The following is a 25,764-nucleotide window of genomic DNA, read 5'->3' as shown; positions in this document are numbered from 1 at the left end:
GCCCCCTCCCCCCCCCCCCGGCGGCACGGCGCGCCCGCTGCCCCCGCTACGCCCACCCCCCCCCCCCGCCGCAGGGATTTCTGGGAAATGTAGTCTTGGGGGTTGCGGGTGGCGTGTACGGCTGCGCCGCGCGCATGCGCGGTGCGAGGGTTCTGGCGGCCGCGTGTAGTGGGTGGAGGCCGCGCCGCGGGTGAGTACCGGGCCGGTGCCGGCGCTCGCTCCGCCTGCGGCCGCACCGCTCGCCAGCCCCTCCGCGCCTCTCCCTCGCTACGGAGAGGCTCGGCAGCCCCCGCCGGCCGTCTTCAGGCCTCTCCCCACAGCCCGCGGGCCCTGCCGGAGATGTCTGGGGCGAGGGAGAAGAAGCGGGCCAAGAAGATGAGGAACCAGCCGGCTAGCGTGACCCTTCCCGCAGAGCCGGGGCCCTTCCCTGGCGGCGGGAGCAGAGGCTGCCCGCCCTCAGGTACGGCTGGGGGACCCCCTGCCCAGGGCCGGGGTGGGTGACCGCGGAGGGAGTGCCCCCCCGGCCTCAGGGCTGGGTGTCCCGCTCCCCCCCCCCACCCCGGCCTCAGGGCTGGGTGTCCCCCCCTCCTCAGCCCCGGCGGCCGGCGAGGCGTGCCCGGTGTGGGAGCGCCCCAGGGCTTGGTCCCCTGCTGTCGACTCCTTTAGCTCTGGTTCTGCCATAAATCTCGTCAGTACGTGCATCTCTGCGTTATCCCATCGGTTACACGACGAATCCCTCTCCGGGCTCTGCGATTTCTCGTCTTAAACTTAATTTGGATGTTACACCCCACCCAGTGTCCTCCCTTCTCTTTTCTGTCAGACCTAGGAGCTGCAGGAGGAGCTGGTTTAGCCTGCTGTCCCTATGATAAATGCACTGTTTTTTCCATCAGATCAGCATGCCCAACCTATTTGCCTTTGTGGTTCCTGTATCTATGGAATAGTCTTGGCAGGAGGCAGCAAGGCGTTTCCCTAAAATGGCAGTGTTGCTAGGTCATTGCTGGAGCATTTTGTGCACAGGTAACCTTTGCAGCTGAAGACTGAAGGATCCTGTCAACCTGTATGCCAGATGCTTTTTTAGTCTGCGTGTTTTGACTTGGGTCCTGTATGCTTCAATCGGACTTTGATTTCCACACCCACACCCCCCATTTCATGTTTTTATTTTGTTACCTATATTATTTCTGGAGAAAAAGCACACATAAGAGCAGGGCTTGTTACTGTGAGGCCTTCAGAAGTTGACAAATTGCATCTTTGTGGTTGAACAAAAAAACGCTTAAGTGTCACTGTCTGTGTAGGTGACTGAAGAGTTCCTAAGCAGACAGAATGACATAGCAAATTGTGGTCAGCCCTGTCTGAAGATTTTGGAATATCATTACAGGAGCATTGCCAGATTAAACACATTTTTCTAACTTTATGTGTAGCAGGGAACTTCTAAGATTACGTGGTAATGTTCTTCTGTCCTGTTGAATAGCATGCATTTTCATCCCTATAATGTTCTTCTGTAGTGTGAGTATCTCAGTTTTACAGGGCTGTTTTGTAGAAACAGGAGAGACAACAATCTAAATAGTAGTTATAAAACTATGGATCTAGGTAGTACCTGAAATAACTTATTTTTTCTGTAGGTATTAAGTCAGTCACTGTCTTTTGAAACACTCTTCCATCTTCTGATTAAAATATTTAGTTTTTCCATTCTTAGGCAAATGTGGTAGTGAAAGGGTGTGTTTGTGATATGAGTTAATTGCTGTCAGGTTACCCTCCCACGATTGACTTGGGCTGTAGGTCTACACAGATTTTCTGACTGAGGCAGCATCTACCCCTCTCTCCCAGCTATTTCTTTCTCGCATTCACCCACCTCACTGTCTGGACAGTGCTGCTCTCAGTCATGTGGAGAACCCAGATCAGGGAGTTATTCCACAGAAAAACTAAGTTCTGTTTCCACCTCAGATTATTCTTTCATTTGAATTACTGAAGTTCTGTGTGATGTGTGGTTGCATCGGGGCTGCAACAGCATTGCTGCTGAACATAAAACTTCAGCTTCGTGCTGATTTGAAATGGAAAAAGGAGGTTCTTTGCCATTTTAAGTTCACATAAATTGATGATACTGGAGGTGAATCTGCTCCTGGCTGTTCCTCATGCCAATGGTAGCATTTTTGGGACAACAGGATAGGCTTGTTTAAGAAGCTGATCAACCTGAAAACTGATTTTTTTAATCTCTTACCCCATTTCTCCTGACAGACAGGTTGATTTTTCACTACAGAAGCACCCTGAGCTGTATGGCCCATGTTCCCTCAAGCATTCATCTTGATGCAGTGGGTGGGGTGGTGGGAATGGCTGGCTGGGCCCTTCTTAGTCCAGTTGTCCAGCATGAGCTGCCTGAGAACCATATCTCAAGTAGTGCTAGAAATCTAACCAAGACTTAACTGAATAGGTTAAATAGAAACTAATCTTTAAATATGGACTTCAGGGCCCTCTTAAACTTGAAGTACTGTTAGGTGCTTATCACTCTTGAAAGGTATTTCAGTACCTTAGGAAGCTTACTGTAGACTTTAGTTATTTAATTTCAATGTTGATTTAAATGCCTGTACCAGAAGAGTAACTTACTGCACCAACATATATGTATCACGCTTACCTTATTTATTGCTGTAACAGAAATACATGTGAGACAAGAATACATTTGCTTATGGGAAAAAAAATAAAGGGGCAAGAGGGAAAAATATTAACTTTGCCAGTTTAGTACTAAAACCCTGAACAGACAATAGTAAAAATCACTACTGATGTTGCATAGACCAATTTTAGTCAGGTTTTTCCTATTGGGTCTGATAGAGTATTGAAGTTAAAGTCTGGATTGGGTAGCATTTTCAGAATGTGCAAAAGTTACTTAATCTACTGAAGGCTTGCTGCAGGACAGTGCAAAAATTTTATTTCTTCCTATAAAAAAGAATTTAACTCTTCTGATTTCTGATGGCTTTTTCAGGTGCATATATTAAATATAAAAGGAGGAATGTGCTATGCAATCTTATGAGGAAAGACTGTGCATAGTTATCACTTACTCAAACTACTTTGCATTTCTGTTACCTCTTTTCATCTCTAAACCCTCCAGGAGATGTTCGTTCTGAGCAGCAGTATCATCAGCAGAAATTTTCGAATCAGTCATCTGGGCCTTCTTACAGGAAAGACCAATATTTTCCAAAAGGGCAAAATAGAGGAGAGAGAGGCCGAGGAAGGGGAGGATGGCAAGGAGGATGCCAGAGTGTTTCTGAGGAAATGCCAAAATACATAACAGGTTTGTATATAAGAAAAAGGTCATAATTTATGTGTCCAGGGTAACTTGCTGGTGATTGAGTTTGCTGTCTGTTTTTGTGCAAGAGCAAAAATTAGAACTGATGCTATGTTCTTCTGTTTTTCCTAATTTTCTCCAAAATACAGAAGTAGTTGTGTGCTGGAATAAATGATCAGTTTTGTTCAATGAGTCATTTCAGACTTCTGAGTTAAAAAGTTGCACTTACTTGTAATAAGGGATATGCATTTTGGTTTTTGTTTGCCAGCAAAATGTGTGCTGAGAGTCATATGCTTTTAATGTAGCCAGTGAAACTGGTTTTGCCCATGATGTGAGTTAAAGACAACTTTTAATCTAACAACATTTTTTTAGGAGAGCGGATTAGCTTTTCAAAATGTGGCAGTGCTCTGATAGTAGATACACTTCCATAAGCATAAAACAAGACCAATATATTTGATCATTTTAAAACAGTCTGTAATATGATTACTGCTTCCTTTTTTTCCATGCTGAAGTTTTTTTCATCTCTCTGAATATCATCTGAAAAGATTGCTACTCTAATTTAATAAAGAAGTACTTAAAGCAAATAGGACTTGTTGGTTATACCATGGCTTTCAGAATAATTTGTGTATAAGTATTTGCTTAACCATATCTGTAAGCTTCAGAATGTCTAAAGAATTGAAATTTCTTCTGTAATAGTGTACAGTATTTTTATCTCAGGGAGTCATTAGATGGATGTACTAGGAATACTCTGCTGGAATTCAGTAATTTACGTAGTGTCCCCTTCTTTGATCTTTGCCTCTTGTCACTCTCTGATGCAGTTCTTTTCATTCCAGTGTCTACCTTTGCTCAAGCTCGTGCTGCTGAGATCAATGCCATGTTGAAAGCAGTTGTGCAGAAGTCTTCAAACTCTCTAGTTTTCCAGACTCTACCTAGGCATATGCGAAGGCGAGCTATGAGTCACAATATTAAACGCCTACCCAGGCGGCTCCAAGAGGTTGCCAGGAAAGAGGTATAAGTGTGTTTTATAGTATTTGATAAATTATGTAGTGGGCATAGCTATTGCACGTTGTTCAGCTGTACATTTATTAATATTCAGACCTGAGCTTATCTGCAAAACTTCCCTGCGTACACAGGTTCTCAAACTTTGACTGACATTTGGATTCAAAAAGCAGGAACACCTCAGTTTTAGATGGCAGCTCAAGTAGATCTCACTAACCACTTGGCTTTGTGATTACTTGACATCTTGAGAAGTTATTAGAGTAGTGATGATGAAAGGGTCCACTGCAGGAGGGGTGGTTCAGGCAGTGCATTGATCCCAGGTGATCCAGGAGTCCTCAGTAACACTTGTCTGCCTTGCACCCCACCACAGCTGTGGGCTGTGACCCTGCCAGCCTCAAGCCAGCACAGCCCATTCATGACTGGTGCAATGGTTCATGTGTTATAGCTCAAATGTGGGAGGTACGCTGGAGTTGTTGGCAGGCTGTGTGCAGCTTAAGACTTACTAATTGACTGTTCCTGGTTGCTCATGAAACTCCCTCATTTTGTGGCAGTATCTCAGTCAGAACACTCCTGTGGAGTTACTGGCTCCTTGCCCACCGTGCTTTCCTGTTTTTGAAAAAAAAAATTAAAAAATTGATTCAGCAGGATATCTGATGTTTAGCATTGATCACTTTATCGTCTCTAGACACTTCTTAAAGTGATCAAGTGAGTTTGCTTGGTAAGTTTTCTATGTATTAAGGTTGACTGATGAGTGTATTTCTTGCATTCTATTTTCCTTGCATTGTCTTTTTTAAGTTCTTTGAGACCTGATGCACTCCACCCTGAGTTCCTGAAGATAATTGTTCATAATTCAGAAACTGCTTTGGGTACTTCTCACGTGTTCCTTAGGGCATGTTTTATTGGATCTTCATAACCTGTATTTCTTCTTTTACTGCTCTGGTTGGCATTCTTTTTGCTTTGTTAGTTGTGACAAGAGATGCAATTTGGCCTGTTTTCTGAGAACTGAAAGAGGAAGGCACGGGCTGTTTTGTGTAGTTAGTTATGTGCTCTATCCTTCTTAAATAATCTGGATTTCTTTAATGTTTATGCTTGGTTCTTCTGTGTCCTGCTTTTTTAACTTCTTTCACATGATAGCCTTTCTAACTTCTCTGTACATGCTCACACTTATTCTCCCATCCTTGTTCCCACTCCTTGTATGATTCTTGGATTTTTGAGATTATTTAATTGGCCCTGGTGCAGCTGTATTTCTTCTGCTATGTTTTCTCAGTTTTTTTGTGTAGTTTGTGTGTTTGTACTGGCTGTTTTGTCTCCTATTTTGTCACAGCTTGTCATATTTCCTGTGCTATTTACTTTTGTAAAGGTTCTGCCTATTACTTTTCAGTGTTTGAAGTCTGCTTCTTCAAAGTTAACTGTCCTGACTCTGCTACATTTTCTTCCTTTTTCTTAGATCCTTTATCATGACAATCTTTATCCAAAAATTTACTTAGACCATCTCTTACCTCTTCATAAGCTTAAAGACATACATTTTTCATCTACAATACCACATTCCTTTTTCTCTAATTGTCTTTCTGAACCAATCAGTCACATACCATTGGTCCAGTGGCTTATATTGCCTTCTTGGTGGTGGAATGATGGGTCTGATGGGAACATATTTTATTTTTTTGTGCATTTCTATTTTGATTTCATGGGTTGCTTCAGTGTCTTCTGTGCTCTTGGCAGTGATCTTCTAGCATTCTCATTCCTTTGTTATTCTTATAACCAGTGGTCTATTGTCAACTGTTCCTTGGTGAGCTTACAAAGGACATCCTAAGAATTTTTTTGTGTGTCTTATAGTCCCTATTTCTTTCTACCACTTCTCTTCACAAAAAGGCAAATCAAACATTGATTGAGAGAGTCAAGCCTTCCTCTCCAGCCATGCATTCACCTATAATAATTTAGGCCTTGACTGGGTATTGGTCAAGGAATTTGTTCAAGACATCACCACAGTCCTTTCTTGTTCACTTCTACACATTGTAGAATCCTTAGGGTCCTACCTGGCAGTCCGAGAGTCCATACTGCTTCTGTATGAGCTCAAATCTCCAGGTGTTCCTAATGTCCTGTTCTTTTGTTCTTGTGGATATACTGATGTTGGGCAAAAACTTCACACAGAAGTAGCAGATCTTACTGTTCACTGGTAAGTTTCTGAATGTGTGGGCATTTTGGTTTATCTATGGGTTTCAGTCAAACCCCGATCCACTTGTGTGGATGGGGCTTGTGTATAAAGTTTCAAACTGTTAGTTAGCCTCAAGAATTGTGGAGAACTAACATAAGAATAAAGTATAACCTAATGCTAGTGCTTTCTGTATCCTTACTTATGTCAGCCTTTTTCTTCTACAGAAGTTTGTCCTTTTGAGATTTACTTCAATATCCTCTCTTTTAAAAACAGGCAGAGAAAGCTGTACATCAAAAAAAAGAGCAGTCAAAGACTAAATGCCGCAAAGCTAGAAGGCGCCACATAAATTTGGTAGCAGAGTTTAATCGCAGGCAAAGAAAGAATATTTGGCTGGAGACACATATTTGGCATGCAAAGAGATTTCATATGGTAAAGAAGTGGGGATACTGTTTAGGAAATAGCCCTACGGAGAAGAGCTACAGGGCTTGTTACCGAGCCATGACAAAACACTGCCTTCTTCAGGTACCACGTTTACATCTGTTTTCTTTGTTATTTTGCCAGGGTGAAGTAATCAACTGTTCAGTTATAATGAATATTTGTGTCTCTTTGAAGTACTGTTCTGTCAGCTAAGTTAATAACTGCTAAGTATGAAATGAGTGATTTCAAAATTGTAATGAAGGTTGGTGAGTATCAGAGAACAAGATGAACCTTTAGAAGAGTCTTATAGTAACTATGACTGAAATACTATATCTTGAGTCTTCTCAAGATCTAAGAGATTCAGTTAATCCCTGCATTATCTTCTTGAGCAGGATGCTATTGAAGACAGGCACTTTGTTCCATGTCCCTTTTGGTCTGTTGGTTTGAGAGGCAGGTTGGCCCTCAAATGAGAAATGCCTGACAGCTTTCCTATAACTAACAATTTTAAGCTAAAAAAGAAGACTTCTTTCTGTTTGACACAAATTTTAGTGAATGAAAAATTACTACTTCAGTGTAAATTGTGAAGTTCTGTCTGGTTCTTCCTTGCCAGGCTCACTTTCAAGAGTCATTCTCACTTTACCATTATCCTGTTGTTTCAGGACTTATCATATTATTGTTGCCTGGAGTTGACTGGTAAAGAGAATGAGCTCCTGAAGCAACTTGCACGAATATGTAGCATTGACACAGGTAAAATTTATATAGTTCTGTCCTGGAGCTGGGATAGAGTTAATTTTCTTTCTAGTAGCTGGTATACGGTTATGTTTTGGATTTAGTATGAGAAGAATGTTGATAACACACTGATGTTTTCAGTTGTTGCTAAGTAGTATTTATACCAAGTCAAGTCTTTTTCAGCTTCTCATGGCCAGCCAACAAGAAGGCTGGAGGGGCACAAGAAGCTGGGAGGGGCCACAGCCAGGACAGCTGACCCAAACTGGCTAGAGGGGTATTCCATACCATGTGATGTCATGCCCAGTATATAAACTGGGGGGAGTTGGCTGGGGGGGGGTTGTGGATCACTGCTTAGGGACTAACTGGGCATCGGTCGGCAAGTGGTGAGCAACTACATTGTGCATCAGTTGTTTTGTATGTTCTAATTCTTTTATTATTATAATCATCATAATAATTATTATTTTTTTCCTTTCTGTCCTATTAAACTGTCTTTATCTCAACCCACAGGTTTTACTTTTCTTTTTTTTCTGATTCTCTCCCCTATCCCACTGGGTGACAAGGCAATGAGCAAGCAGCTGTGTGGTGCTTAGTTGCTGACTAGTGTTAAACCACGACAAGTTCAAAAAAGATTCTGAATAGACTAAAGGATGACCCATCCTTTTCTTTTTTTAATATCCTACCAATCTCAGTAGTAGTAACACAGCTGATACTGAGTTGTGATTTTGGTTGAAAAACATAATTAAAATGTCTCCTCCTAGGACTAGATCTTATTTTCAGTTGCTTATTAATAAACTAATTGTGGTACAGCATTAGCAGCCCAGCAGCCAGACTGAATTTCAATTTTTTTGTTTTTTAAACAAGAGAGTATTTTGTTTTTCAATAAGTATCTTCTTCTTTAGGATTAACATTTGAAGAGGCTTGTTGTCTGTCTGGAAGATTTGAGGGTTCCCTGAATCTTTACCGAGCAGATCACTATCCTGAGGATATGCTTGGTCCTGTTACATTTCTTTGGAAACCCAGGGATGGGTCTGAAAACAGACAGTTGTGGATCTGGGTGCATCCAGCTCTCAAACAGGTATTTTTTTTCTATATAGTTGAACTCTGATTTCTTTATGCATTGTACATTTTTAATGCTGAAGATACCTTCTCAAAAGTGTAGAAGCGCTGGATATAATACATGGCTTTAGGAATTAAAAGTTAGAAGACTGTTTCTGCTCTAACAATGTTAATATTCTGCAGCTTATTTTTATAAAGCTTGCACAGAAGGTGCATGCCTCTGAGGTTTTTTTTTCTGGTGTTTGAGCTTGTTAAAAGTTTTCTGGTCTCACTTGCTTCAGGATACATTTGCAATATGATGTTGCTTGATTCACATCCGTCCCACTGGCACCCCCAACAGGCTAAGTTTAGTCTCATCACAGATAAACATAATCTAATACTTAGCTCTGAACTTTAAAATAATAAAAAAAAGTAAAAATTTGTGCGCTGGCAATTTTTCTTATGTTAATTTGAGTGAGAATAAATTCTTAGCAACATTCAGTATTACTTTCAGCTGTTGCTAGCAAGTCGTGGACTTCAGCAGAATGAAGTTTATTCTCTTAAATCCATATAGGCAAATAAAATAGTAGGTGTAATTCTTAAAACTGTACTTAAGTTTTGCAAGGCACTGCTTATCATCCTAATCCAAACTTTTCATTTTTCTTAAGGACATACTGAGAGAGTTAAAAGCAATTTTTCAGTGTTCAGAGCCTGAAGAAATCTATATTCCTGAGCCTGTTGCAACATCAATTCAAGAGCAAAAACGAATGGATGTTGTTCTGACCCTTGGCAAGAAAAGAAAGAAGGAGGATAAAGAAGGAGAAAAAGCTGTGCCAGTGAAAAAAATAATTGGTGACGGCACTAGAGATCCATTCCAGTCCTACTCTTGGATCTCGCAGACTACTGGCATTGTCATCAGGTTTGTTCATAGTAGAGTCAGAAACTGTGACCCTTAGCCACTTAACATAGCTGAATTCTGGCTTAACAGTAGTGGGGAAAAAAATTGTGTGTTGCACAATTGTACGTTCACCTGAAATTTTCCTGTTTCAGTGATAAAACCATGGAGATTCTCAGATATCGCCTGATTGGCCCATTATCACACTCCGTCCTTACAGAGACCTTGAAAGCTGCTTCTCTCCAAACAGTAAGGAAGTTGGCAGTTTGGATATTATTGTAATTTTGATAAGGTTTCTAGAATGTGCAAGCTTGTTTTTGCTAGAAAGAATCATAAACTATCTAGCCTTACTTATTATAAAGGCTAACCTATGTATTTCTACTCTGTTAGCTTCTCTATATTGAGCCTCTTGACTAACACTGATCTCGGGAAGAACTCCAATCTGGATTTTGAGTGGGGGTAGGAAGAAAATAGAAGCAATGGTGCTGTTGAGCAGGCTATGTAGTTTCTGCTGTAGTGGTGTATTCTGCTGAGAGGTCCAGAATAATTCATATTCCCTTCAACAAACCATAGATCATGTTTCTCGAGCAATGAGCTAGAGCACCTAGAGCTAAAGACATGTAAGGTATAGAAAACTTTTGTGTTTTCAATCAAACATGCAATTTCTCCAGGATTTAGTATTTTGTCCACCTCTTGGCGCATAGCATCACTGAGGTTTTAATGGGGGTTTTTTTGTCTCTTGCAGCAAACATGATGAGGTCATGAAATCTCTGTCTTTCTGTAAGAAATAATTAGCCACAGAATTAGGAAGCATTGTGGATTGCTTTGTTTATTTTTGGAACACAGGTTAAACTGAACAGCTTATTGGGCGTTACTGTAAAGTGGAGTATAGGAATAGACTGCATCAGGGAAAAATGATTTTGGTTTGAAACTTGAAGAGGAAGAAAGTGACTGTACTGGTCAAGGCAAACTGAGAGTGAGTTCATACTGATAGAAAATACTGAATAACCACTTGAGTTTAATTAAGAGATGGTGGATGTTTTCCAGGAGATGGCGGATTCAGAGACAGAACTGAATAACTGGTGGGTAGAAAACTGCAAGGACTCTGAAAAAGTATCTCTTCATCAACGTCAAAGTGCTATCTTTGAACTATTAGAAGGTATTTGGGCATGTGGGTACTATGGGAGGAAGGGGAAACTCTTAAACTCTAATGGTCAAAACTGGCATGCTAATAAGTTGACTTCCATTTGGAAAAGCTTATTTTTTGCTTGATCAAGAGAGTGATGCCATTGAGCGTGTGCTTGGGTAATTATCGTGACATGTCAAAGCTATGAGAAATGTTACATTGGGAATTTTAACCCTCTGTGTAGTCCAAACTCTTTAATAGATAAACTGAATCTTGTTTCTTATCTTCATGAACTTACATTTGAGGTTTTTGATGGTATATACAGTCTGACATATACTCTCACTCTCTCCCCCCATACACACCAAATTAAGGCAATAAGTAGTACAATACCTCCACAGATAAAATGGTAGGCTCCTACCCAAGGTGAAAGTATTATACCTTGCTTTATATATTTTTGTTTCTAATGAACGGTTGTGTATTTGGCTGAGTTGTAAAGTATCGTAAAGTTAACACCATTTCCTCACTTTCTAGCACTGAAGCAGGTAAGGAACTGTGTTTGGTAGATCTCACACTATACTCGAGCTATCCAATGTGAGGCAGTTAAGCAGAGATGAGGTAAAACTTTTAAAAAAGACTTTTTCATTTCCTTTTTCTGGAAGACAAGTATAAAACAAAGGTTGTTTGTTTTTTAAGATATGTGCCAAATGCAAAGGATGAATTGAGTCTGTAAGTTGTGAGAGTGACCTCACTTCTACGCTAGCATAAATGTAATTGCAAACTAAGTCTTGCTGCTATTGTTGTCTTTTCTTACTGGACATTTAACAAGCATTGACGAGTTTTCAGAACATGTTAAATTGAGTACTCTGGGTTGCTTCTCTGGCTTACAGGGGTGTCACATCCCTGCAGGCAAAAATGCACAAAATAGTAGTGCAGAAAAAGATCACAACTTAATTGGTGGTTTCATGGCAATGTTCATCTGTGTATTTTTAAAGGGATAAGTTCACCATCAGAAATGCCACCAGGTACAATACTGGGCCTCACTGTTGGAGATCCTCGAGTCAATTTGCCAAAAAAGAAGACAAAAGCCGTGCCAGACTTTGAAAAATACCAAGGTAAAATGCCTTGCTTATATTATGCATCTGGTGGAACTGCCAAAGGCAAGAGATTCAGTTTCTCTCTACACTTTTGTTTTCATTTACTGTCATCTTCTACTGCTTGGCTCTTGCTGTTTTCCTCTAGCATTTGATTTCAGAATGTTTTCTTCCCCTTTCCACACCCCCGGCAGAACAGAAACAGCTTGAAAGTTGCATAGGTTTTAGAATAGCAGTTGTGAGGGAGGGACATGCACCAAAGCTGGTCTTGTGCTCAGTGGAAGCCTCTGTCTGACCATACAGATGATCCAGGTTCGAATCCTGGCAAGGCCAACCAGGTGCTAAAAGCTACTTAGTAAGTTTCTGTTTGGTGTTTAGTCTTCCTGATGCTGTTTATCTTTCCAAGAAGTTATCTGCTGTTTCTGGTTGATAGTCCTACAATGATGAAAGTTGCGATTCCACTAAAAAAAAAAAATTACCATTGCAAGATTAGTATTTCAGATGGCTAAGACGCTGGTTATGTTAAAAAATGAAACATGCAAGCACGACTTCTGAAACTTTGGTTTCAATGCTGACTTGCATGATATTTCAGTGCAAAATTCAAATTCAGTTGAATGTGAATGTCCTTGAAAAATGTGCAAGAGCATATACAGTATACAATGGCACTTCTGTATAGTGCTGTGTAGGCATTTCCAATTAGGTTGACTGGACACATACTGCCTCACCTAATATGAGAAACATAATAGCCAGCTAGCAAGCAGTAGCAAATAGGACAAGTTGAAGGTTCCCGAGACTTGAAAATATTTCATTTCCTTGGTGGTGTGTTTACAAGACACTAGAATAATCTAGTCTTACCTTTTACTTAAATCAGTTTGAACACCTATTTCAGTTACTGCCTTTTAGTTCTCTGCACAGCTCTCTGTTATTTGGGTTTTCTTACCTCCTCCTGTTCTACCCTCTGTATCTAGAACAGCCTTTCTCCTGTTAATTAGTTCTGCTCAGCTAACTTTGTCATCATTAATGTTCCTGTTGGAAATGCTGCAGCATACATGACCTCTACTTTGGTTCCTTCCTGCTGAGAAGTAAGGTGAGCTATATAGCACTTGTTTACAGGTACTGGTTTGAGCTGGTAGAGGAGTTAGCAACTACAAGAAGTAATTTGGCTCCCTTCATTCTGCTTGTCATGTCTATGAAGATGTGTTCAAGAAGGAAAGATCAGCAGAAGGCATCTAGGCATTGCAAATATCTCATAGTAGTTTCTCTCCCACTGCCAGAGCTGGTTGTCCCTCAGGAAGGAGGGCCAATGTAAAGAGGTAATGATGTAAGATAGGGAGTCAAGAGGAAGAAAATACCTATGCCTTTTTTCCTTTGCCTGGCTAGAAATGGACATCTTCAAGATCTTTCTACTTGGTGTTATCCTTCACTTGCAAAGTCTTCTAAACCACAAACATTCAGAAAAGCTAGTGTTGCTTTCTGGTTCACTTCTGAGTGTTTTTTTTGTTTCATCATGAACTTAAAACTGCATCTGTCCTCTCTGACTTTTATTCAGGAGAGGGGGAAGGTCCTTGTTCAGCTAGCAAGGAAAGGTAAACTGCATGATACCTTCTAATTTAGGTTCTGCTAAAGGACTTGATGTTACATACTACTAAATAAGTTGAGTAGGCAGAAGGATGAAAGATGACAGACAATACAGCTGTCTTCTAGTAGAAAATCAAAAGGACATCATGGTAAGGGAGTAGAAAAGGAGAGGGCAGCCCTCCTACAAGAAGCAGTTAAGGAGAGAATAGGAAGGACTAATGGTTCAGCAGGGAAAGTGGCTGCTGTTTTCCACATTTCCCACCTGAGTGACTTCCTAATGCTGTATGGAAAGAGTTACATGATCATTCACAATCTTCTGCTATTACGTGTGCAGTGGGGGAATCCTGTGGCATCGTAGTTCATCTGTCCTACCTGAGAAACTCAAAACTGAGGTCTAACTGCCGCTCTACTGTCTCCCTCATTGAGTATTCCTAGGTGTTAGTTGGAAAGAGAGGCTATTGTTACTCTCCAAAGACTGTTGTTCCTAACCTAATTTTGTAGCTGACTATGTGACAGCTACTACCTGTGCTATATCTCTGCCTTAATGGGCCTCCTTGTTCAAGTAGTTAAAAGCAGAGAAGTTAATTTTTTTTTAAATACTTCTAGAAAATTAATCCATGTTAGATTATTAAGCTTGGATGCTTTTATAATTTTTCTAGTCAGGGGAAAGCATTCAAGTGCATTTAATTCTTGGTGGTTTTGAAAGAAAAAGTACAATTGCATATGTATTAATGAGAGGAAGCCTAGACATAATCAGTTATTGTGTAGAATGCATTTTATGTGTAATCTGTTCCCTCTATGCAAGCATTATGCTTTCTTGCCACTGTTCACTGTTTCAGAATCCATTGTAAGGTCTTCCTGAATTCTGTCAGCTTAGTTTGTAATCCCCTTGGAGTGTGGGGTCTTGTTGCATATTTCACTGCCTCTATATGCCAATTAGATTTATTCCTTTTTCCTATAAGCCTCCCTGATTACCTGGCAGGTTTGCAGGAGTTAAAAAATCAGTTAAATATATGAAGGAGAGCCTACCGAAGGCCACTCAGTGCAAAAGAATCACCTCTAACTGAAAAAGTCTGTAAGCCACAAGTGGCTAGGAACTGGCAGAGTAAGGAAATGCCACACTACATACTGATTCTAGTATTGTACTCTTCCCCAGGACCCTGTTATTGGCCACACTTGGACTCAGATTACTGAAATATCCAGCAAGAATTTCATCAAAAGCAACATATTCCCAAAGATTATTCTAGTTTGATTTAGCATTTTTGCCAGCATTTTTCCAATCAGTTCTGTCCCCTCATTCTACTGGTTCTTTTGTCAAGAGTGACCCAGGAATGGAACTATACTCCTCTTCAATTTTTTTGAAGGGCAATTTGTTTAACCAAAACTGGAAGGAATTTAATCATGGCACATAAGTATACATCACTACAGCAATAGTATTACCAACATTTCCACAGTAATACCCACCCAAGAAAAACATAGACTTCTCTAAGATCTGTAATTCCATTTGGGTGGTATTTGCCCCTTCTGTAAGAAGAAATCTTTTTCTGAGCCTTAGAACGACATAAACTTTCTGAGCCTTGGTTTTGTTGTAACCTTACTGAGATGTGGTAATATAGTGAGCTGATCTTTATTTAAGAAATGTTAGTAGTCATTCATTTGCCTTAATGACATGTCATGTTGACTGAGCAATAAAAAGGAACCCTTGCTGTATTCCAAACTTTTTTTTTCCCCTTTTTGCTTCCTGGATATTCAAATACTATTAGGATTAGTATTAGTAAGATTGAAATGGCACTGCATATGTTAGCAGATTCTGTATGTGCTTTAGCTTCTCTTGTTCTTTAATGTTGTATAAAAGCTAACAGATTTTCTTAGGAAATCTACTAATTTAAAAAGTTGCATTGTTTGTCAAATGAGTGAATAGTTTAGGTAAGTTACAGCCATCATCTTTGCTTGTAGATTGTCATCCATGCAATCTGTGAAATGATACACATCTGTCCATCTCTCTTTTTATTTTTTTTAAAATGCTGTTCTAAGATGTGCCTGTGTAGTTTTCCCCTTGTGAGTGACATGCTAACAAATCAAAGGTAATTTCAGTCTTGCCCAGTTACTCTCACTCCTGAATGCATATGCGTGTGTGCAAGCTGTGTGTTATAGACACGTGCTGATGGGATTTAATTAAAGAACTGTCCTCATTTCTTCAGGCTGGGGGATAGAAATTTTGTGAATAAATCACTTTTCACTGCCTTCTCAGCAGGTTTATGCCTTCTGGAAGTCAAGACTCCCAGTAAGCAGTCAGTGCTTACAAGGCTGCAAATTAGTGCTGTTCTTTTCTCCATTTTAAAGTACACTTCTGACATTTTGATACGCTTTTACTGTCTTCTATGGGAGAATGTGAATTCCATTGCCTTAAAAACTGCTCAACAGTGGAGCTTTTAAACAATCAGTGAATGAGATGCATAGAGGGAGAATGCAGACACAGAGCCTGAGTCCTTGCCTGTAAATGCACCGCTCACAGAGGTTTAGGTATCTGGCATCAGTTGTCCTGGTACCATGCACCCCTGCATATGTATGGCTCTGAAACTGCTCCCTAGCAGTGCTTATATTTTTGCTTTTACTGCTGTTTCCTCACAGAGGGAGGGAAAAATTTCAATTAGAACTCTTGCTCTTAGGCCTGTCTTCTAAGACTGTTAAGATAATCAGCTATGCGAATCAGAACAACAGCTTGAAATGGAACAAAACCTTCTTCTATCTGCCTTTATTGTCTAAGCACCAACCCCTGACACCAGCAGAAGGAGATAATGTGCTGATTGTCTCTGAGCTTTGTGTGCTTAGTAATACAACTCCCTATTTCCTACTAGCTCTAACGTCTTACTTCTACTATCATCAGCAACTTATTCATCAGTAGGGTTATTTCCCCAGCAATCTTAAAATGTGGACTGAAGAAAACAGGAGAGAGGTAAGAAATAAGAGAACTGGTGTGAGGATTTGGGATTATGATTTGAATTATAGTATGCTTAGTAGAGAGATTAAATTCTCCAAGTTCAATGGGGATCAACGAGAAAGAATGTACTAAGTCAGAGAAGGATATTTTAGGGTGGTGAGGAGGATATTGGATGGACTGTGGTGATGGAAAGAGACTGACTTAAAAGGGCTTTCTAAAGTGGAAAAAAACATATTCATGCCATTATAGAATATAGGAATTGTAAAGAGCTCCAAGAATATGGCAAGGATAAACTGCCTGAACTGTAGTAATAAAAAGAAGTGGTAAAAAAAATTCAGACAAAGTTACAGTGAATAATTTACAGTTGAAGAAACTAGAACATGTTTAAATAATTTAACATGGAAGAGATTCTGGTGTTCACGAATGCTTTCTGTACAGAAGATGGAAAAGTCACTTTCCTTATCTTAGGTTTGCTTGTAATTATGTGCCCTTCCCCCTTGGTTATCTGTAAGAGTCAGGAAGGAATTCCTCACCAGCCCTACACATGGTTTTGTGCCTTGCCTCTAGGAGTGTTGAGCTTCTTTTAGGTTCATGCTCAGGTTCCTGTCCTTAATTTTTAGCCTGAGAAGGAATTCTTCTGGTTTAGTTGGCAGGGAATTGGCAAGGATTTCCTTTGCAGTTGTATCGTTCTTAATTTGAAGGAATGCCACCATAATCTGATAATTTCTTCAGTATTTCTTCCTCTCATGTAAATGTAACTCATCAGCAAGAATGCATAGCAAGTATCAGCTTAATAACACCATCAAGCTGTCAGGAATGCTGCTGTATTTAATATTTCTTTTGAAGGATTTTGCAACTCTTGGTAGCGTGGACATCTTAAGGATTATAGATTTTAAATAAATCATTATTGCAATTATGTTTGGCAGTACCTATTGTATTGTTAGTACCACTGAATAATCAATATCTTCTGTGCTCAAAGTCTTTGTCAACATTAACTGGAAAAATTAGCTGAATTTCTTTTGAAATACTAAGTGATTTAAAAAACAAAACAAACCCCAACACCTTATGTTCCTTTAATATGTAATCCCTTGTAGATGACAAAATGAGCAGCAGTCCCTATAAGTTTTAATCACAGAACTATTAATAAGTTCATTTTATTGGTAAGAATTATTTTACTTAAAATATGGGTCAGCATGCATTACATAATGTACACTGAAGGCTTTTAATCCATAGATCACTAAAGGTAGGTGTACATTTTCTCTGCTTTGGTTAGACTGCAAAGCTGAAGAAGAGTTAGGTTATTTAATACTTCAACAATCAGTTTTAAAGATAGAAGTGTTATTTATCTTCAGTAATGCATACAACTGTTGGTCTGTGCATAAGCAAAGAATAGTCCCTTCCTTGAAGTGCAGAGCCTGAAAAGATCCAGAGTGGGAAGCTAGTGCTAAATAAGTAGTTGCATGCTAGTCATATCCATAAAAATATTTCTTATATGTACATTTCTTAAAGGTCAGCCTGGCTTCTCTTACAAGTTTACTTAGGTGGACTTATTTCAGGCTTTGTAATGTTGCTCTTTCTGATTTTCACCAAACCCATTGAGCTTCACACTCTGCCTGAAAGGTCAAATTCCAGAATATTAAACGTGCCATGCTGAAGATGTAACTTACATTGACAAAGGTGATGTAATTTGTAATAAGAAATGCCTGTAAGAGAATGCCGGGTTAATGCTTCTAAAACTAACAGTTTACTTCATATTTTGTATTTGGAAAAACATGCGATAGTAAGATATTCCAGAAGCAATGATGTTCGTTAAGCTTCTAATAGTCTGTTTCCTTAGTTGTCTGCTCATTGTACTTATGATAGTGGGGTGGTTTTGGTAATTTGATACTTGAGCCACAAGAGTTGTTTTGATTTTGTTTGAAGATTCTCTTCTTTTGTAGATAATGATAAAGTTAGGCAGCTGTACCTGGAGGGTGTACCTGTAGACTGTGCACACAGCTTTATCTGGGACCAGGATATCTGCAAGAATGTCACCGAAAATAAAATCTCGGAGCAGGTAACTAAGAAGGTGGATTGCCATGGAGAAAATGTCTAATGGTCTATAAAGTCCATATAGCAAGACTCTTGAAACTTGTATAAATCCAAGAGCAGTAGTTTCCTAATGTCATAGTATCTAGCTGCTGAGTTGAAGTGTTTATTTTGTAGCCTTTGTGTAATGTTCTTGCACAACCATTGTTCATGATTCAATTAAAAGGAAGCTTTATTGGATTGTCTACAGACTAAATAGTTGTAGGTTTATTTATCAGAACAGTTTGGAGTTGGATTTTCCTACATCACCTTGACTCATGTGCAGCAGATAAAAGGGATGAAGTGGCACAGAGGAGTGCTGGCCATTCACTTCTCAGTCATAGCCAGGACGATTCTCCTGACAAAAGATTTGCGGAAGTTGGAAGGAAATAAATCCCTCTGGTTCTGAACTGCAGCCCACTGTGTTGTGGGCGTTCTGGGCAATAAACTGTGAATATCTAGAGAGCTTTAAATGTGCCATTACAGGTTTGAAATCTCCTGTCTTGACATTTCCATTGGCAATGGAGGAGCAAACCGTAAAATGCATGGATAAAAAGGTGATTTAGTCACAAGAGGCGATGAACTTTCGGTATCGTTGTAATTAAAAAGAGAAAATATTTGTATGGCAGAAACATCTCTCTAATGAAAATACTCTTTTTATGAAAATTAGTTTTGTGCTCTTTCAAACTGGCTGACATAGTGTAAAAAAAGCAGAGTACTTACAAAATATTACACTAGCACATAACAGTTATTAGCACAGTCTTTTTGTACATGACAGCGTTCTTCATGCTGTCATAAAACGTAATGTTTACCGTATAAAACAGCTGATGCAGAAAGGATACATAAAGAGGCAGTCTGATGGTCTATTTTTTTATAAATGTATTCTTAATGTGGTACAATGAAATAACAACTGGTGATTGACAAAGCCTTGGTGCCAGCATGCTTTGTGTGAAAATGTTTCATGACCAAATGTTCTTCCCATCTCCCTGGATGTATTTCAGATTTGCTCCATGTATTGACAGACTGTCTGAAAGCACCTGTTCAGTCTAGTCTGGTGCACAAATCTATAAATATCGAGTTGCAATACTTGTTTTTCCTCCTTCATCTGTGCTGTACATTTTTGCTGTGAGTTTCAGTACCTGCTCTCCATCAAGGTCATGGAAGTAAGAAGGGGAGAAAAAGGGTGCTTAGTACTTTTTTCTAAAAACATTTTTCATGCCTCAATGAAGGTCAGTTCAAATATGTAGCATATTACTAGTGTATTTTTCCTAGTTATAAGCTCACCTCCTCTCTGTATCTTGGATGGGTATCTGGAAGAGGGAAAAATGGTTACTAACTTATGGGAAATGTCTCGTCCTCCTCAGGATTTAAACCATATGAGAGCTCAATTACTGGTACCTGGATCACACCTTGATTTGGGTCCTTGTGAATCTAAGATTCCCATACTGTTGGTGCAGCAGCCAGGGAAAATGGCTGGAGAAGATCGACCAGGATGGGGGAGTGGCTGGGATATCTATCTCCCAAAGGGCTGGGGCATGGCTTTCTGGATTCCTTTTGTAAGTGACTTTCATTGCAAATTGCAAGTAAATATGAAAAATTATATAATTTGGTTCAAAATAATCAATTTCAGAGAGTATACTTCACATTGTGTAACCAATTCACAATTATAGGATCAAAATCCCACTTTAAATGAGGGTGTATGAACTGGTTGATGACAGAGGCTTGGTCTTAAAATCTTAGAAATAAACAATAGCTTTCCATATCTTCTGTTGGGTATAACTGTGCCCACATGACACTCTAAAGCAGGGAATCAGAGTGGGGAGTAAGGAGGGAAAGCTGATGCCTGTAGCTCTTTGGTTTTGTGTTTTGACAGGCATATGCCTCTAAAGAGAAATCATTTCATGCCTGCTGCTAATCCATTTCCAGCTTGGCTATCTCCACCGCTCTGTCAACAAATTGGTTGCCTCTGATTTGAGAGAAAGCTTGAAACACAAAGTTTGAATTAAGCTTGAATACTCCTGTGGTGCTGTTTGGAGCGTTCTGCTTTGAATGTTTAAATGGCAGTTTTAATGTCCACAGTTGAATTTATGCTTTTGAACGTGCAGGGGGATTAATTGTAGTGATACCTATTGTATAGTTAAAATACATTGGGCAGTGACTTTGTTGAAGTAATACAACATTGCTGGCAACATACAAGGTCAGAACCTGTGAAATTCTCTTCAGTTTTTTTGATAGCTTTTCAGAATTAAATTTAAAGAGCATGACTAAGATTTTTGTTGAAATGAGCATCTAGAACTGTGAAAACCATACTTAAGTTTATTTTTTTTGAAAGATAAAGTGACAGACTTCCCATTTTCTAAGGCAGTAGCTTCTGGAGTATTAATATTTTGTTTCAGTTAGGAGCCTGGAATCAGTACAAACATTGCTTTTTTGGGTTTTGGTTTTTATAACAGATATATCGAGGTGTACGAGTCGGTGGCTTGCAAGAGGCTTTAAAACATTCTGAATATCAAAGAACACCTCACACTCCAAATGATTTCCCAGACTGCCAGGCAGGAATGCAGTTTGCCAAAGAACTGGAAACCAGTCTTCTTGAAAAATTCAAACGGTAATATTAACTTAAAAATTGATTGCAAGAATGAAAAAAATGAATACTGCTTAAAATATTCCCTTAATTATCTGTTGTGTTCATTTAGACTTGGACTTTAGTGAGATCTTTCACTAGTGTTATAAAAAAGAAAAGAATCCTAGATATATTTAACAGAAAAGCTCTGCTTAACAGGGCATATAAATCAACTAAAACCTTCTATTCCCAGAGATATGCTCAGTTATAAGGCTATAACAAGGCTGCATAACAATAAAATAAACAAAGCTGTTTCAAGCTCCCTTAGCAGCAAATGAGGGAGGAGGTGGGAGAAGGCAAAGGCAGAACATCAAGTATGTAATAAGTGTTAAAGAATAAAATGAATGAAGATGTATATTTCAGTGCTCACTTTTTAAATACCAGGTATTCTGAAGTTTGCCTTCATTTTCACTACAATAAACACAGAATTTGTAACCATGAGTATGGAGTAACCAGAAGTGTCCTTTGCAGCAACTGGTGTCCGTTCCCCTTCCTGTTAGGAGGGGGAAGTAGGAGAAGTTTAGAGGAAAAGGTGGTGATGTCAGTAACAGGAGATAGAAATATCCAGCATGGCTGAAAGGATATGGTGGTCAGAAATACAGCAGCGTTGTCTAGAAGTATAACTATAAAATTCTTGTTCAATGAGATTACAAAGGGAATGCACAGTTAACTTGCTGTTCTAAATACTTGGTTTTGAAAATAGAAAACATTATTAGGCCAGCAGGACAAAGTAGACAGCCTTTTGAAGTGCTAGGGACTGAATAAAGGCCCAGGAAACAAATATTCTTACCTACTTGATTTATCATTTAGACGTCCACCTGCAAAAAGGGCAAATTATGTCAAGCTGGGCACTCTGTCCCCTTTCGTCTGTCCTTGGGGGCAGCTGACAAAGAACTGGGAAGTAAGAATGAAAGCTTCAGGAGAATTTATACCTTCTTCCCCACACCGTGAGCGCTGTGCAACTGAAGGGCATAGCTTTTATTACCCCAAGGAAGAAGTGGTCAAAGAAGCTTCCCCCAAGACTGGTGAGGCAGAGGAGACCATGGAAATAACAAGCTCCGAAGGTGCCCTAAAGACAGAGGATGTTACAGGCACCCAAGACTTTGGTGAGAGAGATGAAACTATGACAACAAATGACTTTATTGTTCTCAGGTATGTCAAATTTATATACATGTGTGAGGTGTTATTTCTTTATTGGGAATTACTGAATTGGGAAAGACCTCAGCCGTGATTATTTAGATGAGAAAATTATTTGATCCAGATACAGTGAGGAGATTAAATTGTTTTGTTGTGGATCAGAATTTGCTGTTGAGTGGAAGTCCTTCTGCTTTTCCCCAGCAAACTTGGTGACTGGATGAAGTCAATTTCTTGAATTATTTTAAATTTTAACACTCTTCAGTTTAGTGTGTTCTTGGAGTTGGCATATTCTGTCTGCTTCCAGGCAGATGGAGCTTTTAGAGGCTCATGTTTGTGATTTTGAAGCTGTTGCTATGTAAATGAGCTTGCATTCTCTTTTCTAATACATCACCACAGGTGGTTCTTGCACTACTTAGTAAAGGTCTATAAAGAAAATAGAGAATCCCCTGCATTCCAATGCAACGCATGAGGGCAGCAACAGTGTTTGGAAAGTGCCTGAATGCAGGTCTTTCATTTTTGTGTAGTTATCAGGGGAAGAAAATGTTGGCAGTTCTGGACTGCATTAATGTCACTGAAGGCTTTAGAGCATTTGTGCTTTAACAAGTTTTGGGGGTTTTAACAAGTAATGTCTCCTTCTGAAGAAACAGCCTCACACATGAATTCCACTCACCCAGGTTCTTTTTGTGCTAAGAGTAATACAAATACCAGCTTGGAAGGTTACAGAAAGTCCCAGGGCTTTTTTTAATCATGCTTTTGCAAATATGCAGGGCGCTGGATTTCTGTTGTACTACTTGTTAACAGCTATCCTTGATGTTTATTTTAAAAACTTTTAATAGGAGCGAGAAACTACTAATGCAGTTATCAGCCTGGTGCTATCCCACTGCTGGAAGAGACCGGCGAGTCCGCCTTATTTCTCGACTGGGACAGAAGGATATGACTGAAGACATCTTTTTGCCAATCTTGATGAGCTATCCAAGGGCTCTTGTATGGGTCAACTTGTCCCTCTTGAGAAAAGGGAACCCTGAATTACATGCCATGATTTGCATCCCGACAGAAGATGACTTGCTGCATCTAAGCAAAGACAGACTCTTCTGTGGTCCTCAAGAACCCAAACATCGTGATATATTCAAGCACAAGGTACAGAAGCTAAAAGAGGAGAAGAAGAAGAAGAAGAAAAAGGATAACACGAAGGCTCTAGAAGGTGACCCTCCAAGCGTTCCAGATAAAGAAACAACTGAGGAGCATGAAGACCTCATTCTTGGTCTTTGGTCAGACGCTCTCCCAGATGTTACTTCCCACTGCTCCAGAACTCTCTTGGGATATGTTACTCGAGGGGATTTTTCATTGGCTGCGGGCTGTGGAGAAGCACTGGGTTTTGTTAGCTTGACGGGGTTACTTTATATGTTACACAAACAGCCAGCAGATAAAAAAGGGCTTGTTTTGTTAAGAACTCCAGCATCTTTACAGTACAGATTTGCAAGACTTAATATTGAGGTTTAAGTATCATTGCAATGCAGTAGAATGCCAAAACCAAAGAATGTCTGTTTTGTCTTCTGTGGCCTTTCTGATATGTCTGAAATTTGAGGTGATTCTGAGCCCCAACAACGTCTTGAGGATTATGAAATAATTAAAAAGCTTTGTAGCATTATTCATGAAACTAACTAATGCATAAACAGACCTAGTATTACTTTTGATGTCTGCATTGCTAAGGATTTCTAACAGTAACGCATCCATTATCATGATCTTCTTTAAAGAAGCATATTGTTCATCTTTCACCTCAGAGTAGTGGATGCTATAACAATACACAGAAAATAATTTCCTTTTAGAAATCTTTTGGTCAGGTGAATTGTAACCTTCCAGTGCACTTTCACATGAAACTGCATGTGATCTGGACTGGTGTGTATAGCAAGTGGCTTTTCCTCATTTCTTGTGTCTGAATACATGTGGCTGCAGTGGAACAGAGCTAAGTAGAGAAACCTAGCCTAGGAATCAGAAGAGTACTTACTGTGGTGGAAAAGCTCTATGCTTAAATGAAATGCAAATAAAATATAGCCTGGCTATATAATCTTGAATTATAGCAGCTGGAGCTCTTAAAATTGGAAAGCGTATCAGTCTCTCTAGTTTGGGAGAGAAAACTCTTATTTTTTGAAAGGTAATAAGCCTTTCAGACGCAAATTGCTGTTGGTGTGTCAGCATACATTTTCTGTTAATAATAGGGGATATTTTGGTTCCTTAAAACATGAGATTATTTTTGTATGGAATGTGCTAGGATTTAAGGTTTCTTCATGTTACAGTATGGTTTATGAATGTTGTTCAAACAGTCATAAAACTTGTATACTGGAGCGGTGAGGGGAGAAAGATGTTTGATTTGACTGGGGTGGTGTGGGTTGTTTGGTTGGTTTGGTGTTTTGTTGGTTTTTTTAATAATAGCCTTAAGCTTCTAGCCATTCTTGAGTTAAGCAGCTTGAAAACAAGTTTACAATAATACACTGTAGTTTAGCAGTAGCATGATACAAATATATGCCAGTTGGTAAAATTACCCTGAAATGATCATGTATAAATAAAAATGTAATCTATTCTTGATTCAGGAGTCTACTGACTAAGCTTGATTCTTTAAGAAATTAAATATGTATCAGTTAATGACTTTGTCTTTGTAAGTACCAGTCTGCAAATTAATTCCCTCATTCACGGTTTTGTTTGACAAAGTCTTAGGCGAATAGATTAATGTTGGCTGGAGTTGTTTGTTGGAGGAAGGATTTAGAGTACCTTACCCCCACAATTATTAAAATTTAGGGCCGTTGTTGGATTAAATATAGCACACATGTGGGGACGGGGGGAGAACATCTCTGAGGGCAAGGGAAGTATTGGAAGTGGGGCAGGATTTTTTTTTTTTTTAAGTCTTCAGAAGACCAGTTTAAAAATTGTGCGCTAGTTGGAGTTACAGCGGCATGTCGGACGGAAAGATGCAGCCTCCAGCGCAGCTTGGACTGCAGCTCCATGAGAAATCATGCCGAACGGCTCCAGCAACGCTCACCTTCGATGCACCTGATAAAGCAATCTTCACCCCAGAAATGTCCTGAGATGCGTCTGTGCGAAAGCCGGCAGATGGCCCCAGAGGAAAAAGCTTGGTGCTGCGCAGGGCTGGGATTCACACGCTCCTCGCTGTGCGACTGTGAGCGCTGCAGCCTGTAGGTATGTGTGAATAAGGAGCCCCTTAAACATTACAGCCTGGCTGCCGTGATCAAGTTCTCTCGTGGTAATAATCCTGTATTTAATGAACCTTTTGAATTGTAAGCCCGATTGAAATATTTCTAGGATCAGAGTTTCCAGAGCTGTGCTTCATGGGAAGAAAGGAAGGGAGGTGATGTTTATATGGCTTTTCCCCCCCTCGCCTCCCTCATCTTCTTAGTAGATACATATTTTCTTGCTTCCCTAGACCTGGCTTGTATGTGAGAAAGAAAGAGGAGAAGCCCCCCACCCAAGCTATCATTTTTTCTTTTCTGCTTGCAGATCTTTTGTTCGCTGAATCTTTCCCAGGTTTTTATTTTTTTAAAAAACATCTGGAGTCTTTTTTCTTTTCCTCCTATTGGTAATTTCTGCCAGGTTTTCATTTTGACACTTCCTGTTACTTTTCTTTGATTTCCATTCTCTATTTCTGATTTATGATCCTTGTCTCTGGTGAGCTAATGAACAGAAACTG

At 39.6% G+C, this 25,764-nt stretch overlaps 1 protein-coding gene across 1 annotated transcript; it reads left to right on the top strand.

Moving 5' to 3' along the window:
- Positions 1-166: 166 nt before the first annotated feature.
- Positions 167-24,251, top strand: POP1 (processing of precursor 1, ribonuclease P/MRP subunit (S. cerevisiae)). The gene is made up of 16 exons (XM_010577066.1): positions 167-190; positions 321-460; positions 3,098-3,280; positions 4,108-4,283; positions 6,699-6,947; positions 7,502-7,589; positions 8,471-8,646; positions 9,275-9,525; positions 9,657-9,750; positions 10,549-10,660; positions 11,620-11,739; positions 18,178-18,293; positions 19,669-19,860; positions 20,758-20,912; positions 21,738-22,079; positions 22,901-24,251. Exons 2-16 carry the CDS (start codon positions 340-342, stop codon positions 23,562-23,564), a joined length of 3,039 nt encoding a protein of 1,012 aa, XP_010575368.1. The 5' UTR covers positions 167-190; positions 321-339; the 3' UTR covers positions 23,565-24,251.
- The last annotated feature ends 1,513 nt before the right edge of the window (positions 24,252-25,764 follow it).

Source organism: Haliaeetus leucocephalus, unplaced genomic scaffold (assembly GCF_000737465.1).
Source record: "Haliaeetus leucocephalus isolate CR32 unplaced genomic scaffold, Haliaeetus_leucocephalus-4.0 Scaffold555, whole genome shotgun sequence".
NCBI classification, from domain to species: Eukaryota; Metazoa; Chordata; class Aves; order Accipitriformes; family Accipitridae; genus Haliaeetus; species Haliaeetus leucocephalus.
Note: the sequence above shows the minus strand (reverse complement) of the source record. Positions and strands in the feature narration are given on the sequence as shown.